The sequence below is a fragment of the Prionailurus viverrinus genome, chromosome E2 (assembly GCF_022837055.1).
Source record: "Prionailurus viverrinus isolate Anna chromosome E2, UM_Priviv_1.0, whole genome shotgun sequence".
NCBI lineage: Eukaryota > Metazoa > Chordata > Mammalia > Carnivora > Felidae > Prionailurus > Prionailurus viverrinus.
The window spans coordinates 13,545,140-13,566,057 of NC_062575.1; the positions used below are offsets into that span (position 1 = coordinate 13,545,140).

Here is a 20,918-nt window from a genome sequence, read left to right on the forward strand (position 1 = left end):
TACTCATGCTCTGTCTCTGTCTCTCAATAATAAATAAACGTTAAAAAAAAATAAATAGTGAGATACTATATTAATACAATAAAGCGGAAAAAAACATGAACATCTTAATAGATGAAGAAGCATTTGACAAAACTCCTTAATGATAAAAAGAACAGACTAGCAGTGGAAGGGAACTTCCTCAACCTGATAAAGACCATGAATAAAAAAACCTTCATCTAACTTACTAACTTACTAAAGACTGAAAGCTTTACTCCTAAGGTCAGGAACAAGAATTTGCCAATTCTGTTTGCTGCTGTACTGGAGGTTCTCGCCAGAGCAATTAGACAAAAAAAAAAAAAAAAAAAAGAAAAAGAAAAGAAAGAAAGAAAGAAATAAAAGGCATTCCAATTAGAAAGGATGAAATCAAACTATAGCTATTCACAGGTGACGTTGTCCTTGTATATATCATGAAGTTATGAAAGAGACCAGACCTGAAAGGCCATATATATTATGATTGTACCATATGAAATGTCCAGAATAGGTAAGTCTACAGAGACCGAAATTAAATTAGTGATTGCTAGAGGTTGCAGAAAGGGGAGAAGAAGGAAGGACTGGTTATATGTGTACAGCGTTCCTTTTAGGTATGGCGAAAATGTTTTGGAAGAAGATAGTGGTGATGGTTATATAACCTGTAGTTATGTTGAAAACCACTGAATTGTGTACTTTTTTTAAATTCGTATTTTTTATTTTTGAGCAAGAGAGTGCAAGCAGGGAAGGGGCAGAGAGAGAGAGGAAGACAGAGGATTTGAAGCAGGCTCCACACTGACAGCAGAGAGCCCCATGTGGGGCTCAAACCTACAAACTGCAAGATGGTGGCCTGAGCTGAAGTCGGACGCTTAACCGACTGAGCCACCCAGGTGCCCTGAACGGCACACTTTTAAATTGTGAGTCAAAAAGGATTCACAATTGCTACTTCTCATTTCAATTTATTCACATTTCTTTCTTTCTTTTTTTTTTTTTTTTACAAAGGTGTATCTTCTGTTGAATTAGATACCAAATACTTATTTTGTTCCATTCTATCATCATTTTTAATAGAACACCCTAGTTTGCCATAAATTGTAGCCGAACTAGAAGAAATCAATTTTCTTCTGAGTGAGCAGTCTCCAACAATGTTTCTGGGTAATAATGTATCTTAATGTTATAAAGACAGTTATTAAAACTTAAAAGTAGATTACCTTTCAGTAATACTTTATAATTATCAGCTAGAGGAAGTACAGAACACCTTTCTGATTTTTACTATCGAATGTCATTCTGTGCTGTAAGTAGGGTGTGGTTTGATAGGTGGGTTGTGGACGAAACTACAGCACAGTAATGGGTATGGTTAAAACTCAGCCAGCCAGAATAGGGTTAATTCTGCTCCCTGCTCTTCTCATCTTGAGTTAATTTTTGATATCATGCTGACATTTGATATCATAGCTGACATTATTTAAACTTAAAAAGAAAAATAATGTTTTGAAATAAGAGGTAAAACCACGATGACTGAAGCAGGACTTCACATTCTACCCCGAAGGACCTTGGTCTGTGTTGTTGCAGGAGCAGAATTCCCTTGAGGCCATTTTTGATCAGCAGAGCCCTTTTTCTTCTTTCCCGCTCTTTCAACCCCTAATATCAGGAGACAGATTGCTGAGTTGTGTCCTTTAAAAGATACTGACACACGGCCAAAGGCCAGTAAAGTAGAATTTGGTTTTAGCAAGAGTCAACCTCCAGTGTGACTAATGTAATAATTGAGTGGAAAAGAGAATATCCGGGCCAGCCAACATCTGCCTAAAACCGCTATTTGTGCTTCAGTGTTCAAAGGCACATTTAGCTGCCTGGAGATGGGTTGAAATGACCAGGATTTACTCTCAGATTACTGTGGCTTTTTCTTGTGTTGATGGTCCATGGTACTGTAATTCTGTTGTCTTTTTGCTTACGTAGGTCCAGAGCACCATTGGATGCTTACTTTCAAGTGAGCCGGACCCAGCCTCATTTGCCAACCACGTCTCATGGTTCAGAGACCAGGAATCCTGTCTCTGAGGACTTGCAGGTCTCCAGTAGTTCTGATTCCGACAGCTCCACAGAGTATGAGGAGGTTGTTGTCCAGGGAGAGGAACCTAGAGCCGTTGTTATAGAAGGTGAGTATGTTGCTCAGTTTTGGATTCACAGGGCTAATACCCAGAAAGCTAGAAAGTCTAGACTTATGATGTGATACTTTCCCTTTGGCCCCCAGATGTCAGTAGATTCCTGCTTCATACAGTACAAAGCTTTCACTGGCCATGATTCCATATAGAGGATTTGATCTGACTTGAAATTTAATGTGATCTGTGACCCAGTCAGTTGGTCACTTTGTGATGGCATTTTATATTCTCTTTCATCTTCTTTGACATCTTATAAGGTAGTAGGTTCTTTATTTAAAGAAAAGCGTTGTAAATTCGGTACCCTGTCTAGTCGGCCAGTTTTTAAGTCCTATTATAATGCCATGTATTATGCAAGTAGAGCTATGTTTAGCAGTAGTGGGCAGAGACCCTGGAGCATATGTCCTGCTTACCCTCTGATACCCCAGATTATGGTCTTTTCCCACTAAAGGGACCCAGGACTTCTTGGAGAAGTGGGTTTCCAAGACTGGGATAGGAAATATACAAAATGAGCCTAGGGCGTTTGTGCTAGAAAGCAAGGGAGCCATCTCTCAGAGAGTCATCAGGTCGATAGGCGTAGGAGCAACTTTAAAGGGGCTCCTAAGTGGCCTCAAGATGGGACAGTTTGAGCATCAAAACGAATAATGGGTGCATTCTTGGAGTATGGATTGAGATATAGGTTGAAATACATCAAATCTGTGCAAAATCCTAATTCATAATTATGTGCTTTTTTAAAAGCTCACTTATCAGCATCCTAAGTTATTAGAGCCCTGACGCATTACTCTGAAAACTGGTAAATAAAGGATTACGCATTTATCCTGTTTTCCCTGGGTGAACTGTATTCAGGAAAACCAAATATTGGCTGATGAAGGAGGTTTTGTTTGTTTGTTAAGAGTATTTAAGGTTCACAACAAAATTGAGAGGACAGCGTGGAGATTTCCACACACTCCTGTCCTCACACGTGCACAGCCTCCCTGTTAGCACCGGTCGCCAGAATGGTGCATCTAATCCGTGGCATGTTCACTCCAAGTCCGTGCTTTACCTTAGGGTTCACCTCAGGCTCTCCATTCTGTGGGTTTCGACAAATGTGTAATGACATCCCCATCATTATACAGGGTACTCTTACTGCCCTAAAAATTCTCTTTGCCTCTCCATTTCTCCCACCTACCCCCAAGGAAGTTCTTTGAAATAGAAAAACTCCAGCTAATATTGGAGCAGAGATGACAGGAAAAAGTCATAATTGTGTGACTCCTCATGGAATTCTGTATCTAGGCAAAGATCAGCAGTGGATCCTAAAACCATTAGGTTGAAAGGTTGATGGGATTCCTTTCAATGGAGGAAGCAGGCTGACACCACCAGACCATAATGTGCATTTTGATGTGTTGCGATCAGAAATCTCCATAGAGGGGCGCCTGGCTGGCTGAGTCAGCAGAGCAAGCGACTCTTGGTCTCAGGGTTGTAAGTTCAAGCCCATGATGTGTGTAGAGGTTACTTAAAAATAAAATGTAAAAAAAGAAAGAAACATCCATAGCACTTAGGAAATACTGTTACTGCCCCCCAAATCCCTGAGTCTGCTTAAGACTCTAGATATAATAACCAGGTTGCCCAGTTTGCAGTAAGTAGAAGAACAAGGTAAATAATACCAGAGACGCAACCATTTAAATCTAAAATGTGTTCCATTGGAACATCTAGAAAAAAGATCTAAACATACATGAAGTTCCAGTATACTGGAAAGAGAATATCTCAAATAGTGGGGAAAAGACAGACTTTTAAATTAATATTGTAAAAACTGGATTGCTAACTGGAAAGCAAACTGGATTCATTCCTCACACTATAAAATTAAGAAATAAGTGGATCAGAGACCTAGTGTAAAAAAAGAAACCATTCTATTATTAGAATAATAGATGTAATAAAACCCAGAAGTAGGGAGCACTTTGAAGTCTAGAGGCAGTACAGTAAAATTACAAAAAAAAAAAAAAAAAAAAACACTTTGGTCCGGGGGGGGGGGGGGGGGCGGTGGGCGGTGCTGGGTGGCTCAGTCAGTTGAGCGTCTGACTTTGGCTCAGGTCATGATTTCACAGTTCGTGTGTTTGAGCCCCGTGTCGGGCTCTTGTGCTGACAGTTCACAGCCTGGAGCCTGCTTTCGATTCTGTGTCTCCCTCTCTCTCTGCCCCTCCCCTGCTTGCATTCTGTCTCTGTCTCTGAAAGATGAACAAATGTTAAAAAAATTAAAAAAAGAAGAAGAAGCATACAACCAAAGAAGTATTCTTGCTGCCCCTCTTCTTTCCAGAAAACAGAATTGAATCCACTGAAGCCCTTAGGTTTAACTGCCAGTTTATAGGAAATATCGGTGATAGAGCAAATAGTTAAGCAATACCACAAGGAAGCAGTCAGTCAAATTTGGAATTAGAGTGTTTCATAAGACAAATGACCAGATATCTTCCAACAAATCAGTGACAGGGAAGGGATAAAAATGAAGAATTGTTAGAGTGAAAAAAACGTCACATATGTAACAGTCAAACTCGTTGTGGAGGCCTTGCTTAGATTCTGATAGCAATAAATGTGTAATGAGTAACTTGAAAACAACTGGGAAATTTTGAATATGAACTGGGTATTAGTATTAAGAGATTATTAGTTTTGTTAGGCGTGATAAGGATAGTGTTGATGTAAAAAGAAATCTTTATCAGTTAGTATTACAAAAGTTTTTATAAGTGAAGTGACATTTTAGAGTTTGTTGTTAAGCTTTGTAAAAGAAAATAATGGGGCTGGGGGGGCTTAGTTGGGAAAAGATTGGCAACAAGATCGATTTTTTTTTTTTAATTGGGTGATGAGTACGTACATGTTATTTATACTGTTCAGTCTAGTTTTATGCATATTTGAAAATATCCAAAATAAGTTAAAAAATAAATTCACTGTTACAACTTAGGAAACTTAATACTACCAATTAGAAATGGAAAGCTTTGATACGCTAGGCTCTCCTGCTAGACTCTCATTCCTGACTTCTGTCTTCTTTTGTGCGTTACTAATCTTATCATTTCTGGAAATGACTTGGCAGACCAAGTAGGAGGTACCTCAGCAGAACAAGAAGTTACAAGTATCCGTGAAGGAGAGACCCTTCCCAAACAGGTAATATGAGCATCCTTTTAAATGAAGTGGTGATTTGCATTTAAAGAAGAGGCTGCAGGCTAAAGTGCAAAATTTGCAGACTTTGTAGGTGGGAGGTCAGCGTGTGGGTCCAGTCCACTTATTTATGTGGCTGCTTCCTCATAGGTTTAAAAAAGCAGGGGTAGGGGCACCTGGGTGGCTCAGGCGTTAGATGTCCTACTTGGACGTCATGATCTGAGGTCATGATCTCACAGCTCATGGTTTCCAGTCCTACGTCAGGCTCTGCGCTGACAGCTCAGAGCCTGGAGACTGCTTTGGATTTATGTCTCCCTCTCTCTCTGCCCCTCCTCCACTCGTGCTCTGTCTCTCTGTTTCTCTCTCAAAAATAAATAAACATTAAAAAATAAAAAGTAGGGGTAGATGTGAGGATAACTTGTCCTACCTACCTAACAAGGTTAAGTTTTGATTATACCTTTTATCAGTACATAAAGTTGACTCTCATGAATCACTGCATAGTGTCCCATCTATAAATAAATTTTTGGTCAACTCTTTTGTCACATACACTATAGTTGTTTCTTCTTTCTCTTGCTCTCCCTTTCCTTCCTTCCTTCCTTCCTTCCTTCCTTCCTTCCTTCCTTCCTTCCTTCCTTCCCTGGTACAAGTGCATGCTTTGTACAGTTGTCTTGCAAGTATTTGTGACAAATATATGCTAGGTATATTTTAGCAGAGAGATTGCTCTGTCAAAGGAAAGATACATGGGAGCTCAGTCGGTTAAGCATCCAACTCTTGATTTTGGCTCAGGTCATGATCTCATGGCCTGTGGGATTGAGCCCACATCAGGCTCTAGGCTGACAGCTGCTTGGGAGTCTCTGTCTGCCCATCCCCCGCTCACATGCACATGCTCTCTCCTCTCTGTCTCTCTCAAAATAAATAGACATTTTTTAAAAAAGGAAAGATACATGTATTTTAGTCTTTATAGATAATGCCATGGACAATTTGTGTCACTTTCTACCTGCAGCAACAATATATAAACATGCCCATTTCTTCATTAACCCTCAACATTGCTTGGTGTCATCAGACATCAGCTTATACCATCTAATAAATGAAAAAATGATCTCTTACTTTAATTTGCATTTTTCAGTTATAAATAAACACTTAACAAACCATTTGTATTTTTTGGTAAGCTGTTTATATCCTTTGTTTTTCTGTTTTTGCTTTTAATTTTGATTTACATGAGCCAAGTATAACTGCTTGAGTTGATTATGAATCTAATTTTGAACGTGTAACAAACCTGCTATTCCCTGTTGTTGATTATCTGGGTAACTGCCAGGTCTGTTTTGTTCTGTTTTGTATCTTTGTAAACATAGCTCCTTTTCTTCATTTGCATGAAAAAAATATCCAAGAATTTCCTAAGATGAAAGGATGGTAGTATTTTCCTGGCTTGTTATGAAACATTTGGGCAGCTTGCGTCTTAACAAAGAATGGCAAGTGATTCCGAACTGTTGCGGTTTTGCTACAGTGTTTTCAGTTGGGTTTGTATTGTTTTTGTGTGGTTTTGTTGATATGACAGTCGCACATCCTCTTCATGACCGATATGCATTCTCTCTAATTTGAATGTATTCTGGTTTCCGTCCAGTCTCCCCAGAAGACCAGTCCTCTTCCATCTTCTGTTCCTATGGATGATGAAGAAGGGGACACTTGCACAATATGTTTGGAACTTTGGACCAATGCTGGGGATCACCGACTCTCAGCGTTACGCTGTGGGCACCTCTTTGGGTATAAGTGCATTTCTAAGTGGCTCAAGGGACAGACACGAAAATGTCCTCAGGTAAGAACCGTACATAAGGACTGTGCATGTGCACAGTCAGCATGTTAGGTCAGGGTTCCTAGAACCACACTAACTTTGTCTTGTTGGGTTCTTTAGTGCAACAAGAAAGCCAAGCACAGTGACATCGTGGTTCTTTATGCCCGAACCCTGAGAGCTCTGGACACTAGTGAACATGAGCAAATGAAAAGGTAGGTGACAAGAATCTGACTACCTGGCAAATCTGAAAAAGGAGGTATGAGTCACACTTAATGTGGTTCTCGGGCTTTACTTGGACCGTACTGGGGATCACTGGCAATCTGTCTCCCATTGTGATTTATAAGTACACGTCTGATGTCTTCTGAGGGAGGTCTACATGGTGTGTTCTTGGTGTTTTGGAGGGGCGCCTGGGTGGCTCAGTCAGCTAAGCGTCCGACGTCGGCTCAGGTCATGATCTCGCGGTTTGTGGGTTTGAGCCCCGCGTCAGGCTCTGTGCTGACAGTTCAGAACCTGGAGCCTGCGTTGGATTCTGTCTCCCCCCCTCTCTCTCTCTGCCTTCCCCCATTTGCACTCTCTCTCTCACCCTCTTTTGAAAATTAAATGAATGTTTTTTTAAAATGCGGTTTCAGGGGCGCCTGGGTGGCGCAGTCGGTTAAGCGTCCGACTTCAGCCAGGTCACGATCTCGCCATACGTGAGTTCGAGCCCCGCGTTAGGCTCTGTGCTGACAGTTCAGAACCTGGAGCCTGCGTTGGATTCTGTCTCCCCCTCTCTCCCTCTCTGCCTTCCCCCATTTGCACTCTCTCTCTCACCCTCTTTTGAAAATTAAATGAATGTTTTTTTAAAATGCAGTTTCAGAGCAACAACTAATTCCAACTTCAGCTAGCTCAGTGAGTATAGGCCCCAGGTTCACTGAATGAACCTTCTCAACTATAAGGTAGGGGGAGCTTATCTAAAAATGAAGTCAATGCACAAGAAAGCAGAGCTAAGCAGTGGAGGAAGACGGATTCCTGACCCTCAGTTGAGCCATGCCTAAATTAGTTTCCAGTGGATTTCTCAGTGATAACGTTAGTTTTCAATTTTAGTTGGCCAGCTAAAGTAAAGTTTCTGTCCTGTAATCTAAGGAATATTAACCAGTGTTTCATCACATAATATTTTCATTCTGGGAAGACTGACACCTAGATCATGAAAATCTCCTTCCTCAAAACGGGGGGAAGGGGCACCTGGGTGGCTCATTTGAGCCCAGTCTTGATTTCAGCTCAGGTCATGATCCCTGGGTCGTGGGATCGAGCCCTGCATTGGGCTCCACACTGAACATGGAGCCTACTTAAGATTCGCTCTGTTTTTCCCTCTGCCCCTCTCCCCCGCTCTCTCTCTTAGTCTAAAATAAGGGGGGGGGGGGAGGGAAAGATGAAAGAAGGATGACAGGTGGTAGACCCTGCCACTCATTTCTTCTGTGCCCTGTACCTCTTGTAAGTTTCTGCTTTGGCCTGAGTGCCATGTGCAGATTAGAACAGGTAAATTCAGAAGGAATGGAGTGACTTTTCCTTCCGCAGGAGCACTTAGCTATCCCCACCAACTTGGAATCAGCTCTGACACTTAAGCCTGTAGTAGCGTGACCCAGGGAAGAAGACCATGGTGTCTTAAGCCCTCTCCAAATCAAAAGTCATAGAGAAACCTATAGCCCTCCAGTAATACCTCACACCTGGTGTGGGCGGCAGACCCCAGCAGAGTGAGTCCCTGGAATTTTTGTAGCGTATTCAGATTCTTCCCTAAGGATTACATTTACTGCCTGCCTCTGCTGCTAAATACCTTAGTCAGGAATTCCTCATCTTACTTTTTGTATACAGTTCATGACCACTTGGAACATTGTCCAAGTCTTAATCTCCTCTTCCCTAGAATAGGCTTAATGATACTTTAAACAAAGCAATAACAGAAAAGAGGATCTGGCACACGGCTTAAGTGTTGCCATTTGTTCCCCCGTTTGTTTGTTCGTGTCGCTAAGCCCTCCTACAGCAGCACTCTCCATGGAAGATTCCTAAGTGAAGCTTTGCACGTGTAGTGCTGTGCAAGAAATGATCAGCATTTTGGAAGCCCAAGAACAATTGGTAATAACACTACTTAAAATAAACTTTAAGAACATTAAAAAAATGTATATCCCCCCACTGAAAGAGTGTAGGGACTTGGGTTTTCTCACAACACTGCTGGTAAGAATGTACACCAACACAACTCTTTAGAGGCCTTTGGCACTATGCTTTAAAAGCCTTCAAAAGTAAATCTGCAGGTATTTATTCTAAAGACACAATTTGTGAAGAAATGTGTGCAAAGATTTATTTAATGAGACTTTTCATTTAAACATTGTTAATAATCCAGGGGGCCTGGGTGGCTTGGTTTGTTAAGCATCCGACTTCAGCTCAGGTCATGATCTTATCCCTGGATTTGAGCCCCATTTTGGGCTATGTGCTGACAGCTCAGAGCCTGGAGCCTGCTTCAAATTCTGTGTGTCGCTCTCTCTGCCCCTCCCCCACTCATGTGCTCTGTCTCTCTCTCTTTCCCCCTCAAAAAGAAACTTAAAAAAAAAAAAATGTAAGCATTGTTAATAATCCAAACTGAGAGAATTAACTGATTGAGTAAACTCTGGCATATTCATGTGATAGAATTCTACACATTTGTTTAAACTGATGTTAAAGTGCACATAATATTTTGTCATGTGAAAGTACATTATGGTGATTATATTTTTGCAAAGTGAAAAAAAAATACAGGTAGTCACTGACTAGTGGAATTACAGGTGATTTTCATTTTCTTCCTTATTTTTTCATATTTGGTCCAACAAATACTTAGCATTTTTACATGGTAGCTGTGTGGAGAGGGCAATTTTGTTTAAAAAGCTTACTTTGTAGGTGTCGCAGTTAATATATGATTGTATTTAAAACTTTGCGGGGCGCCTGGGTGGCTCAGTCGGTTGAGCGTCCGACTTCAGCTCAGGTCATGATCTCACTGTCTGTGAGTTTGAGCCCCGCATAGGATCTGTGCTGACAGCTCAGAGCCTGGAGTCTGCTTCGGATTCTGTGTCTCCCTCTGTCTCTGCCCCTCCCCTGCTCATGCTCTGTCTCTCTCTGTCTCAAAAATAAATTAAAAAAAAAAAAAACATAAAAAAAAAAACTTTGCTGATTACTCAGAAAACTCCCAACAAACCAACATCCAGGACCAGTTGGCTTTACAGGTGAAGTCTACCAAAGTTTAAAGAGGAGTTAATAACCATTCTTCTAACTTTTCCAAAAAATAGAAGAGGAAGGAAAACTTCCAAATTCATTCTATGAGGCAAGTGCCTCCCTGATACCAAAACCAGATAAAGACACCACACAAAAAAAGAGAACTAAAAAAGAGAGAGAGAGAGAGAACTATCGACTAATATCTCTGATGAACATAGATACAGAAATCCTCAACAGAGTATTAGCAAACCAAATCCAATAATACACTTAAAAAAAATTTAACCATGATCAAGTGGGATTTATTCCTGAGATACAAGGGTGATCTGTTATTGACAAATTAACCAGTGTGATATATTATCTCAGAGAAAGGATAAAAAGCATAGTCATTTCAGTAGATGCAGAAAAAGCATTTGACAAAGTACAACATCGATTCATGATAAAAAACCCTCAACAAAGTAGATTTAGAGGGAACCTACCACAACACACTAAAAGTGATATATGGAAAACCCATCATCCTTAAAAACTGAGAGGTTTTTCCCTGAGGTCAGGAACAAGACAGGGATGTCCACTCTCACCACAGCAATCAGACAAGAGAAATAAAATATAAAAATAAAAGGCATCGAAATTGGTAAGGAAGAAGTAAAACTTTCACTGTTTGCTGATGACATGATACTATATGTAGAGAACCCAAAGGCCACCAAAAACTGCTAGAACTGAGAAATGAATTCAGTCAATTGGCAGGATGAAAAATCAGTGTACAGAAATCTGTTGCATTTCTGTATACTAATGATGAAGCAGTAGAAGGAGAAATTAACAGTCCCACTTACGATTGTGCCAAAAAACCCCAAAACCTAGGAATAAACTTAAGAGGTGAAAGACCTGTACTCTGAAAACTATAAAACATTGATGAAAGAAATTCAAGATGACACAAAGAAACGGAAGACATTCCATGCTCGTGGACTGGAAGAACAGATATTGTTAAAATGTCTATATTGCTCAAAGCAGTGTACTCATTTAATGTGATCCCTGTCAAAATACCAACAGCATTTTTCACAGAACTAGAAGAAGCATTCCTAAAATTTGTATGGAATGATAAAAGACCCCGAATAGCCAAAGCAATTTGGGAAAAGAAAAATAAACCTGAAAGCATCACAGTTCAGACTTCAAGTTATATTACAAAGATGTAGTAGTCAAAACTGTATGGTACTGGCACAAAAATAGACACGTGGATCAATGGAACACTGGAAAGCCCAGAAATCAACCCACAATTATATGGCCATTAATCTTTGAGAAAGCAGGAAAGAATACGCAATGAGAAAAAAAAACAGTTTCTTCAACAAATAGTATTGGGAAAACTGGGCAGCTACATGCAGAAGAATGAAACTGTACCACTTTCTCACACCATACACAAGAATAAACTCAAAATGGATGGAGGACCTAAATTTGAGAGCTAAAACCATAAAAATCCTAGAAGAGAACACAGGCACTAATTACTCTGCCATCAGCCGTAGCAATATTTTTCTAGATAGGTCTCCTGAGACAAGGTAAACAAAAGCAAAAATAAGCTATTGGAACCACATCAAAATAAAAAGCTTCTGCATAGCAAAGGAAACAACCAATAAAACTAAGGCAGCCTATGGAATGGGAGAAGATATTCACAAATCACATATCTGATAAAGGGTTAGTATCCAAAATATATAAAGAATTTATACAAATCAATACACACACACATACCCTCAAAGAATCCAATTTAAAAATGGGCAGAAGACATGACCAGACATTTCTCCAAAGAAGACATACACATGACCAACAGACACATGAAAAATGGTGGACGTCACTCATCAGGGAAATGCAAATCAAAACTGTAATGAGATATCCTCTCACACCTGTTGGCTAAAATCAAAACCACAAGAAACAGTAGGTGTTGGCGAGGATATGGAGAAAAGGGAACCATCGTGCACTGTTGATGGGAATGCAAACTGGTGCAGCCACTGTGGAAGACAGTATGGAAGTTGCCTCAAAAAATTAAAAATAGAACTATCCTACAATCCAGTCATCACGTTAGTGAGTATTTACCCATAGTTTACAAAAACACTAATTCATAGGGATATATGCTCCCCTATGTTTCGAGCAGCATTATGTACAATAGCCAAACTGTGGAAGCAGCCCAAGTGTCCATCAATAGATGAACGGATAAACATGGATGGAGCTAAAGAGTATTATTCTAAGTGAAGTAAGGCAGTCAGAGAAAGACAAATACCATATGATTTCACTCATGTGCAATTTGAGAAACAAGTAGACAAAGGGGGGGGTGGGGGAAGACAAACCAAAAAACAGACTCTTAACTATAGAGAACAAACACATGGTTACCAGAGGGGAGATGGGGGCGGGGGGGGGGGGGGAGGCAGGTGATGGGTGAAATAGGTGATGGAGATTAAGAGTACACTTACTGTTGTTGTTATTATTTATTTATTTTTGAAAGAGAGCAAGTGCGCAATCTAGGAAGAGGGGCAAAGGGAGAGAGAAAATCCCCAGCAGGCTCCATGCTCAGCACAGAGCCAGACACGGGACTTGATCCCACGACCCTGGGATCATGACCTGAGTCGACATCAAGAGGTGGACGCTCAACCTACCGAGCCACCCAAGCACCCCAAGAGTACACTTACCTTGAGGAGCACTGAGTAATATATAGAATTGTTGAAACACTGTATTGCACACCTGAAATTAATAGAACACTGTATGTCAGCTACACTGGAAGTAAAATTAAAAATAAACCTTGCTGATTACACATAATCAGTATGCCCCCTATCCTCTTTAGAAAATGTGAACATTTTGAAAATGCCAATAAATAGAGACTTCAATGAGCACCCTTGTACTTGACTTTATCAGATCTTAACAACTTGCCATATTTGTTTAAGGCCTTAAGTAAATAAATAAATCATTACAGATAGAGCAAAAGCTTCCTTGTGAACTACATGTCCTTAATTCCATCAGTTTCCTCAGAGGAGTTATAAATCATATAGTATGATGTAGGAAGTTTTTACACTTTATACAAATGTTATTGGATTATGATTTTCCTCTGTGACTTGTTTTTTTGGTTTAGTATTATGATTGGGGCACATATCCAACTTTGTGTAGCTCTAGCTTATTCATTTTAACTTCTGTATAGTCTTCTAGTTCTCTAATTTAGAATTTTCCTATCCATATTTTGTAGCTGTGGACAGTTAAGGTGGTTTCCAGTTTTTGTTAACATAAGCCACGGTGCAGAGAGATGGGCAATAGTCTCCTTAGGTCTAGAAATGGAATTACTTTATCATAGGTCACATATAATTTCAGCTTTACTAGATACTGTCAAATTGTTCCTCCAAGAAGCTCTTCCCAATATATATATTCCCGCCAGCAGAATCCAGATTTCTTATTTTTTCATACTTTGTCTGCTTTGTATTATCAGACTTAATTTTGATGGTCTCATGAAGTGAAATAGTATTTACTTAATCTGCATTTCCTAAGTTATTAATAAAGTTGGACATACTCTTCTGTCAGTTTTGCTTATATCATTTGTTCATTGATACTGAGCAAAATACATTGCTTGTTTCTTATTGATCTGTATAGTTTTTTGTGTTTTCCTTATACAGTTGACCCAGGAGTTAGAGGTGCCAGCCCATCCCACAGTGGAAAATCCACATATAACTTTCAACTCCTCCAAAGCTGAACTACTTATTAATAGCCTACTGTTGACTAGAAACCTCCCTGGTAACATAAACAGTGGGTTAACATATATTTTATATGTTATATGTATTCTACACTATATCCTTACAATAATATCTAACTTTTAATTTTTTCCATATTTCTGGGCTACGCAGTTTATCTGTGAGTTTTTTCAAATTGTTCCAAATTTCCAAAAAGTTTTCCAATGTATTTATTGAAAAAAATCCACAGTAAATGGACTGGCAAGGCTCAAACCCGTGTTGTTCAGGGTCAGCTGTACTGATGCTTTGTTGCTTGTGTATATTGCAGATATAGTCCTCCAGTCTGGGCTTGTCTCTTAATTTGTTTATGGTATCTTTGGTTGAACATGAGTTGTTAATTTTAACACAGTCCTTTATCACTTGTTTTGTGGGTTTTTTTGTCTCTAGTACTTCAAAGTCTTAAAGACGTAACATCATCTAAAGGTCTTTAAATTTTTTGCTTTTTACATAGGTTTTGAATATTTCTTAAATCTCGTTTTACAGGTAGCCAGTTGTTGTAGTGTAATTATTAAGTAATATGTTCTTCCTGTGTGAGTTTTCATTGCTACCTCTACGCTAGATTAAGTTTCTGTATACGAACGGACTACTCTTAGGTTCTGTGGTCTCTTTGTTAATTCTCACCCCAGTATTCCCAGGTTGTAGCTTTAAAATACGTCCCCCCACCTTGTTCTTCAAATTGACTTTGCTATTCTTGGCACTTTGCTCTTCCGTATTAATTTTAAAATTAGTTGGCTGAGTTCCATTTAATGTAATTTCAATCAAGATTTCAAAGGAAACTTTTGAAATCTTGATTGAAATTGCATTAAATTTTTGAGAAGTTCCATCTTCATGATTTTGAGTCTTTCCAGCCGTGAGCATTCTATAATATCCTTCCGCTTATTCGCTGTTTTCTTGTGCCTTCTTCTAGTGCACTTTGCTTCATAAAGGTCTTGGCATGCCCTTTCACTGTATTCCTAGGTTGTTATTGTTAGACTTGCTGTTGTGAATGAATTTTTTTGTATTACATTTACTAGTCAGTTACCTGGCATATGGGAAATACTTGATCTAAATTTCTTTTTTTTCTTAAGTCTATTTTTTTAGTAATCTCTATACCCAACATGGGGCCCGAACTCACGACCCCGACATTAAGAGACACGTGCTACTCCTACTGAGCCAGCCAGGTTCCCCAATCTAATTTTCTTGATCTTAATTCCAGCGCCTTGCTGCGCTCTAATAATTTGTGGCTTCTCTTGAATTTTCCATGAAGATAAGTTGGGCAGCTTTATCCCTTCCTTTCCAGCTTTCATCTTTTTTCTATCTTATCTTGTTGGAGTGGAAATATTTTTTTTTTGCATTTCATATTTTGAAAGTGTCTTTAGGTACATACAAATTTATTTTTGTTCTTGGTGAGTGTATTTTTTTCCTTATGTATCATTCCTCTTTGTACCTACTCATGCTGTTGAATTCTAAATGATGTTAGTATTTTCCAGGTATATACTTTCTGTCTTTTTAACTTCAGCCTCATTTTTGTAGTATTACTTAATTTCAGTATCTGATGAACAGCTGGCAGCTTATTATTTTCTTTTAATCCAGCAGATAACTTTGTGGTCTTTTAACATGCCGTTTTACTCTTTTGGCCCTAACTCAAGCGATAAGCTTGGCTCTGTTCCCTCATTTGGCATTTTTGCATTTTTAGTCTCATTCCATGGTAAGAGCCAAACTCCTGGTCCTCACTGCCTTCCTTAACACTGAACCTCAGTGATTCACGAGTTCAGCCCTGCATGCTACTTTTCTGTAGTGTTTCTGGATGTGAGAGTTTTCTCTTTTGTTACATTCATATTCACCATCGCGACATATTTACAGCAAAGTGTGTATATCAGAGCATGAACTTAATCTGACATCCTGATGGGAGGTCTTTTGCCGCCTTCCTAATCTCCCCCTGTTGTTGGCTTCCCCTTCTAGTTCCTTACTAAAGGAGCAGATGCTAAGGAAGCAGGCCGAGTTAGAATCGGCACAGTGCCGGCTCCAACTTCAAGTCCTCACTGATGAGTGCGCTAAGCTTCATAGTCGTGTCCAGGTAGGTTTACCCTTTCTCATCCAGAGAGCTTTCGAGATAAAAACGGAAGAGGAATCTAAATTGGATTTCTGTTCCTCTCAGATACAAAGAAGGATCTATCATGCTTTTCAGGAAATAAACAAGAACAAGTGTTTCATTCTTGATTAGGGCAGCGTGCACACTTGAGGGTGAATTCTGCAATTTGAACTTTTAAAAAATTAATCAGCTAGCTGATAATTTGAACCCTAAGTCATTTTTACCTCCCTGAATCTGCCCCTAAAATGATGGGTTTAGACAAAATGACTATTAAAGACTTTGAACGCTACTATTTTATGATCTGTGCTCTCCTTAGTTCAGTTGCTGGTTGAAATACTGTGAAAACCGCATCAGTCCTCTAGGATTCATGTCAGCGGTTTCATATAATGGAGAAAACATCCCATATTAAATCAAGGAATTGTGTATGAGGGGAATATCAAATGAAAAGGCTGCACATTTACAAAATCTTTTTCACTTTAGGATTTGCAAAAACTTCTTGCGCAGCATCGGGATCAGATTTCACAGCAACCCGGGGGCTCCCAGGCACGTTTGCTGAGCTGCCTGCCCTCCAGCCAGGGCCAGCACAAGTACCGTTTCCAGAAGACCTTCACGGTGTCTCAGACAGGAAACTGCCGAATCATGACATACTGTGACACTCTGAGCTGCCTGGTGGTGTCACAGCCTTCTCCTCAGTCCTCCTTCCTGCCAGGTGAACCATCCAGAACCTCAGCATTCATGTTCATTATTGGACTTCATTTATTTCTCTCTCTTTTTGGAGAATCCAGGACTCACTAGTGGGTGAACACTGACCCCGGCCCACCAGATCACCTTTCCGAGTCTGTTAATGCAGGTCCTCTGAGGTACTGCAAAGGTATCTTTAGTGTCTGGCCAAAGTGTTGGCTTCATCCTGTAGATTTGTTCACCAAGAGCTCAGAAATGCCAATAACCGTGATAAAGTAAGAGGAAGATGGGGCTCTTGGAAGTATGGGTTACTAGTGTAGGCCAAGGAGAAGGACAGCACTCCCTGTATGCCCCGTGGAGGCACCTCGCTGGCTCACTTGGTAGAGCATGTGACTTACGTTTGAGCCCCATGTTGGGTGTAGAGATATTACTTAGGGGCAAAAAAAATTTTTTTAATAAATAAGGTCACAGATTTTTTTTTTTTTAATGTTTAATTTTTTGAGAGAGAGAGAGAGAGAGAGAGAGAACGTAAGTTTGGGGGTGGGGGGCAGAGAGCGGGAAACAGGACCCAAAGCGGACTTTGTGCTGACAGGCTGACAGCAACAAGCCCGATGTGGGGCTCGAACTCGGAAACCGTGAGATCATGACCCAAGCTGAAGTTGGATGCTCAATCGACTGAGCTGCCCAGTTGCCCTTGTCACAGATTCATTTTACACTGGATTTTTTTTTTTTTTTTAAGGTATTAGTTTTTTTGAGTTATCTTGGGGTCCCTGGGTGGCTCAGTCGGTTCAGTGTCTGACTGTTGATTTTTTGCTCTGGTCTTGATTGATTTTTTGCTCAGGTCATGATCCCCGTGTCAGGTTCCATGCTCAGTGTGGGACCTGCCTAAGAGTCTCTCTCTCTTTCCCTCTGCCCCTGTCCCCTGCTCATGTGCACGCCTGCTCGCTCTCTCTCTCTCTCTCTCTCTCTCTCTGTCTCTCTCTCTGAAATAAAAAAAAAGGAGGGTGGGTGCCTGAGTAGCTCATTCAGTCAAGTGTCCCACTCCTGATTCTTGCTCAGGTAATGATCTCATGATTCGTGAGATCGAGCCCTTTGTTGGGCTCTGCGATGACAGCGCGGGGCCTGCTTGGGATTCTCTCTCTCCGTCTCTCTCTGTGCCTCCCCTGCTCATGTGCTCTCTCTCTTCCTCTAAATAAACTTTAAATCAATAAAATAAAATGTTATCTGTACACCCAACGTGGGGCTCAGACTTAGAACGTTGAGATCAAGAGTCACATGCTCTACCAACTGAGCCAGCCAGGCATCCCTAGACTAGGAATATTTTTTTAATAATTTTTTTAATGTTTATTTATTTATTTTGAGAGAGAGTGGGGAGGGAGGGAGGGAGGGAGGGAGGGAGGGAGGGAGGGAGGGAGAGAGGAAGAGAGAGAGAGAGAGAGAGAGAGAGAGAGAGAGAGAGAGAGAATCCCAAGCAGGCTCTGTGCTGTCATCGCAGAGCCCAACACAGGGCTCGATCTCATGAACCGTGAGATCATTCCCTGAGCCAGAATCAGGAGTGGGATGCTTAACCAACTAGCCACCCAGGCACCCCTCGAATTCTTTTTTAAAATAATATCCCAAGGGCTAATTCAAGTTGAAACGAGATTTAATACTTATGTTCAGTAGTGTTAAATTGACAAATTCCAAATAAAAGAATTTGGAAATACATAGATTAGTATTGATAATAATATATTAATACTAAATTTTCTCAAATTTTGTGCTTTTTTAAGATCAATTTTAGATTGTCTTTTTTTTTTTTTTTTTTTAATTTTATTTAATGTTCATTTCTGAGACAGAGAGAGACAGCATGAGCCGGGGAGGGGCAGGGAGTGAGGAAGACCCAGAATCCAAAGCAGGCTCCAGGCTCAGAGCTGTCAGCACAGAGCCCGATGTGGGGCTTGAACTCACAAACTGTGAGATCATGATTTGAGGTGAAAGTCGGTGGCTCAACTGACTGAGCCACCCAGGTGCCCCAAATTTTAGATTGTCTTAAGGTTGAAAAACAAATCTCCTCACATGCTCAATTAAATTATTCCTGATGGTTATAGATGTTTCTTTCCATGATCTTCAGCATATGATTTCCTCCAGCTGTCAGGTCTTTTTGCTTTAGCCTGATTTCCTGTTTACTCACTTAAACATTCCGTTCAAATGCTTCAAAACTCTGTCCCTCCAAACTTAGGTATAATCAGGATTTGGAGTAGAATTCCTAGATTATTATATATTTTTCTAATCACTTATAGCTGTGAGTTGAGAGAAAGTCCTTTTGAGGAGAACATAAAAGGATTGTTTATAATGTTTCTGTATCCCATCCACATTTTTAGTAAGATTCACCAAATTGGGAAAATATTTATTTTTAAATTTTAGAGAGAGCTCACGAGCAAGGAAGAGGGGCAGAGAGAGAGAATCCGAAGCAGACTCCACGCTGTCGCGGAGCTCAATGTGGGGCTCAGTCCCACAACCGTTAGGTCATGATCTGAACCAAAAATCAAGAGTCGGAAGCTCAGGGATGCCTCAGTGGCTCAGTTGGTTAAGCGTCCAACTCTTGATTTCAGTTCAGGTCATGGTCTCATGGTTTGTGAGGCTGAGCCTCCAGGAGACCCCATTCCTTTTTTCTTGTTTGTTTATTTAAAGTTTATCTATTTTGAGAGAGAGCTCACAAGAAGGGGAGGAGCAGAGAGAGAGGGAGTTAGAGAGAATCTTAAGCAGGGTGCATGCTGTCAGTGCAGAGCCTAATGTGGGACTTGATCTCACAAATGATCTCGGGAACCGTGAGACCTGAGCCGAAGTCACAAGTTAGACACTTAACTGACTCAGCCACCCAGTTCCTTTTTTTTTTTTTTTTTTTTTTTTTAATGGTTATTATTTTTGAGAGAGAGACAGAGACAGAGAGCAAGCAGGGAAGGGGCAGAGAGAGAGGGATACAAAAAATCTGAAGCAGGCTCCAGGCCCCAAGCTGTCAGCACAGAGCCCGACGTGGGGCTCGAACTCACAGACCACGAGATCATGACCTGAGCTGTAGTCGGCCGCCCAACCAACTGAGCCACCCAGGCGCCCCGGTTCCTTTTTTCTAATGCATGTATTCCACACTGTACAGCTAGCTCTTCTTGATAGCCTGTTGGTGCTAATTTCTCCTTGCTTCTCTTGATCATTAACTAGGCCAGTATTCGTGTTCCCTTGTTGATTTAAAGCCTGTGGTTTCTCTGTTTGTCTCTCTGGCTGTCCTAATTCTGTTTCAGCAGAGAACACAATAAACTTTTCCCACTTGGTTCCCTGGAGAAGCTGAGGTATGACTCGAGGCTGTCCTGAATCTAGGATTTGACAAATCCTGTTTGTGGATAACTTGGATAATAATGGATACTTAGTAAAAACAAATATAATATATTTACATAGCCTAGTAAGAGAACAGTAACATGACTTTTTAAGGACCTATCAAGGACAAGTTTGGGGGGGATTTTTTTCCCTTTCTGGAATGACACAAATTAATTAGAATACTTGAAGTGTCATCTGTTTTTATTCCATTCAAACAAATGTAGCATATCTTAACCACCTGATACAGAGATTACCTGTGTTCATTCTTTATTGTTCCTTCTCTTCTACACCTTCAGTGTCTGTGGTTCAAGTAGAATAGTCTCTGTGCTAATAGCTTTATTGAAGTATGACTGACATACAATAAATTGCACATATTGAAAGTATACAGTTGGGTGAGTTATGTATACACCCTTGAAACTATCCCTGTAATCAAAATAATGAACATACCTATTGCCCCAAAGTTTTCTCATGCCCTTTTATAATCCATCTCCCACCTGCCCCTCCCTCCTCTCCCCATTCCCAGGCAGCCACTGATCTACTCTCTGTCACTATACATTAGTTTGCATTTTCCAGAATTTAACTTAAACATAATCATGCAGCATTGTTCTTTTTTGTCTGGCTTCTTCCAGCATAAAGTTTTGGAGATTCGTCCGTATTAACATGTATATCAATATTTCATTTCCTTTTATTACTGGGTAGCATTCTGTTCTGTGTACATGTTCACATAGTGGTTTATCCATTCACCTGTTGCTGGGCATTTGGAGTAGAATATGCTTTTTAAAATAATTATAACCCTG

The 20,918-nt window shown here is 40.3% G+C and overlaps 1 protein-coding gene across 3 annotated transcripts in view; it reads left to right on the top strand.

Annotated features, from left to right (window-relative positions):
- The window catches only part of RFWD3 (ring finger and WD repeat domain 3), a 42,439-nt gene that overhangs the window by 12,406 nt on the left and 9,115 nt on the right, over positions 1-20,918 (top strand). For all 3 annotated transcript variants that reach the window (XM_047836697.1, XM_047836695.1, XM_047836696.1), the window contains exons 3-8: positions 1,957-2,153; positions 5,209-5,279; positions 6,895-7,086; positions 7,183-7,274; positions 15,963-16,077; positions 16,573-16,801. In XM_047836697.1, coding sequence (XP_047692653.1) covers positions 1,957-2,153; positions 5,209-5,279; positions 6,895-7,086; positions 7,183-7,274; positions 15,963-16,077; positions 16,573-16,801 — 896 coding nt within the window. The remainder of the gene's footprint in view (positions 1-1,956; positions 2,154-5,208; positions 5,280-6,894; positions 7,087-7,182; positions 7,275-15,962; positions 16,078-16,572; positions 16,802-20,918) is intronic.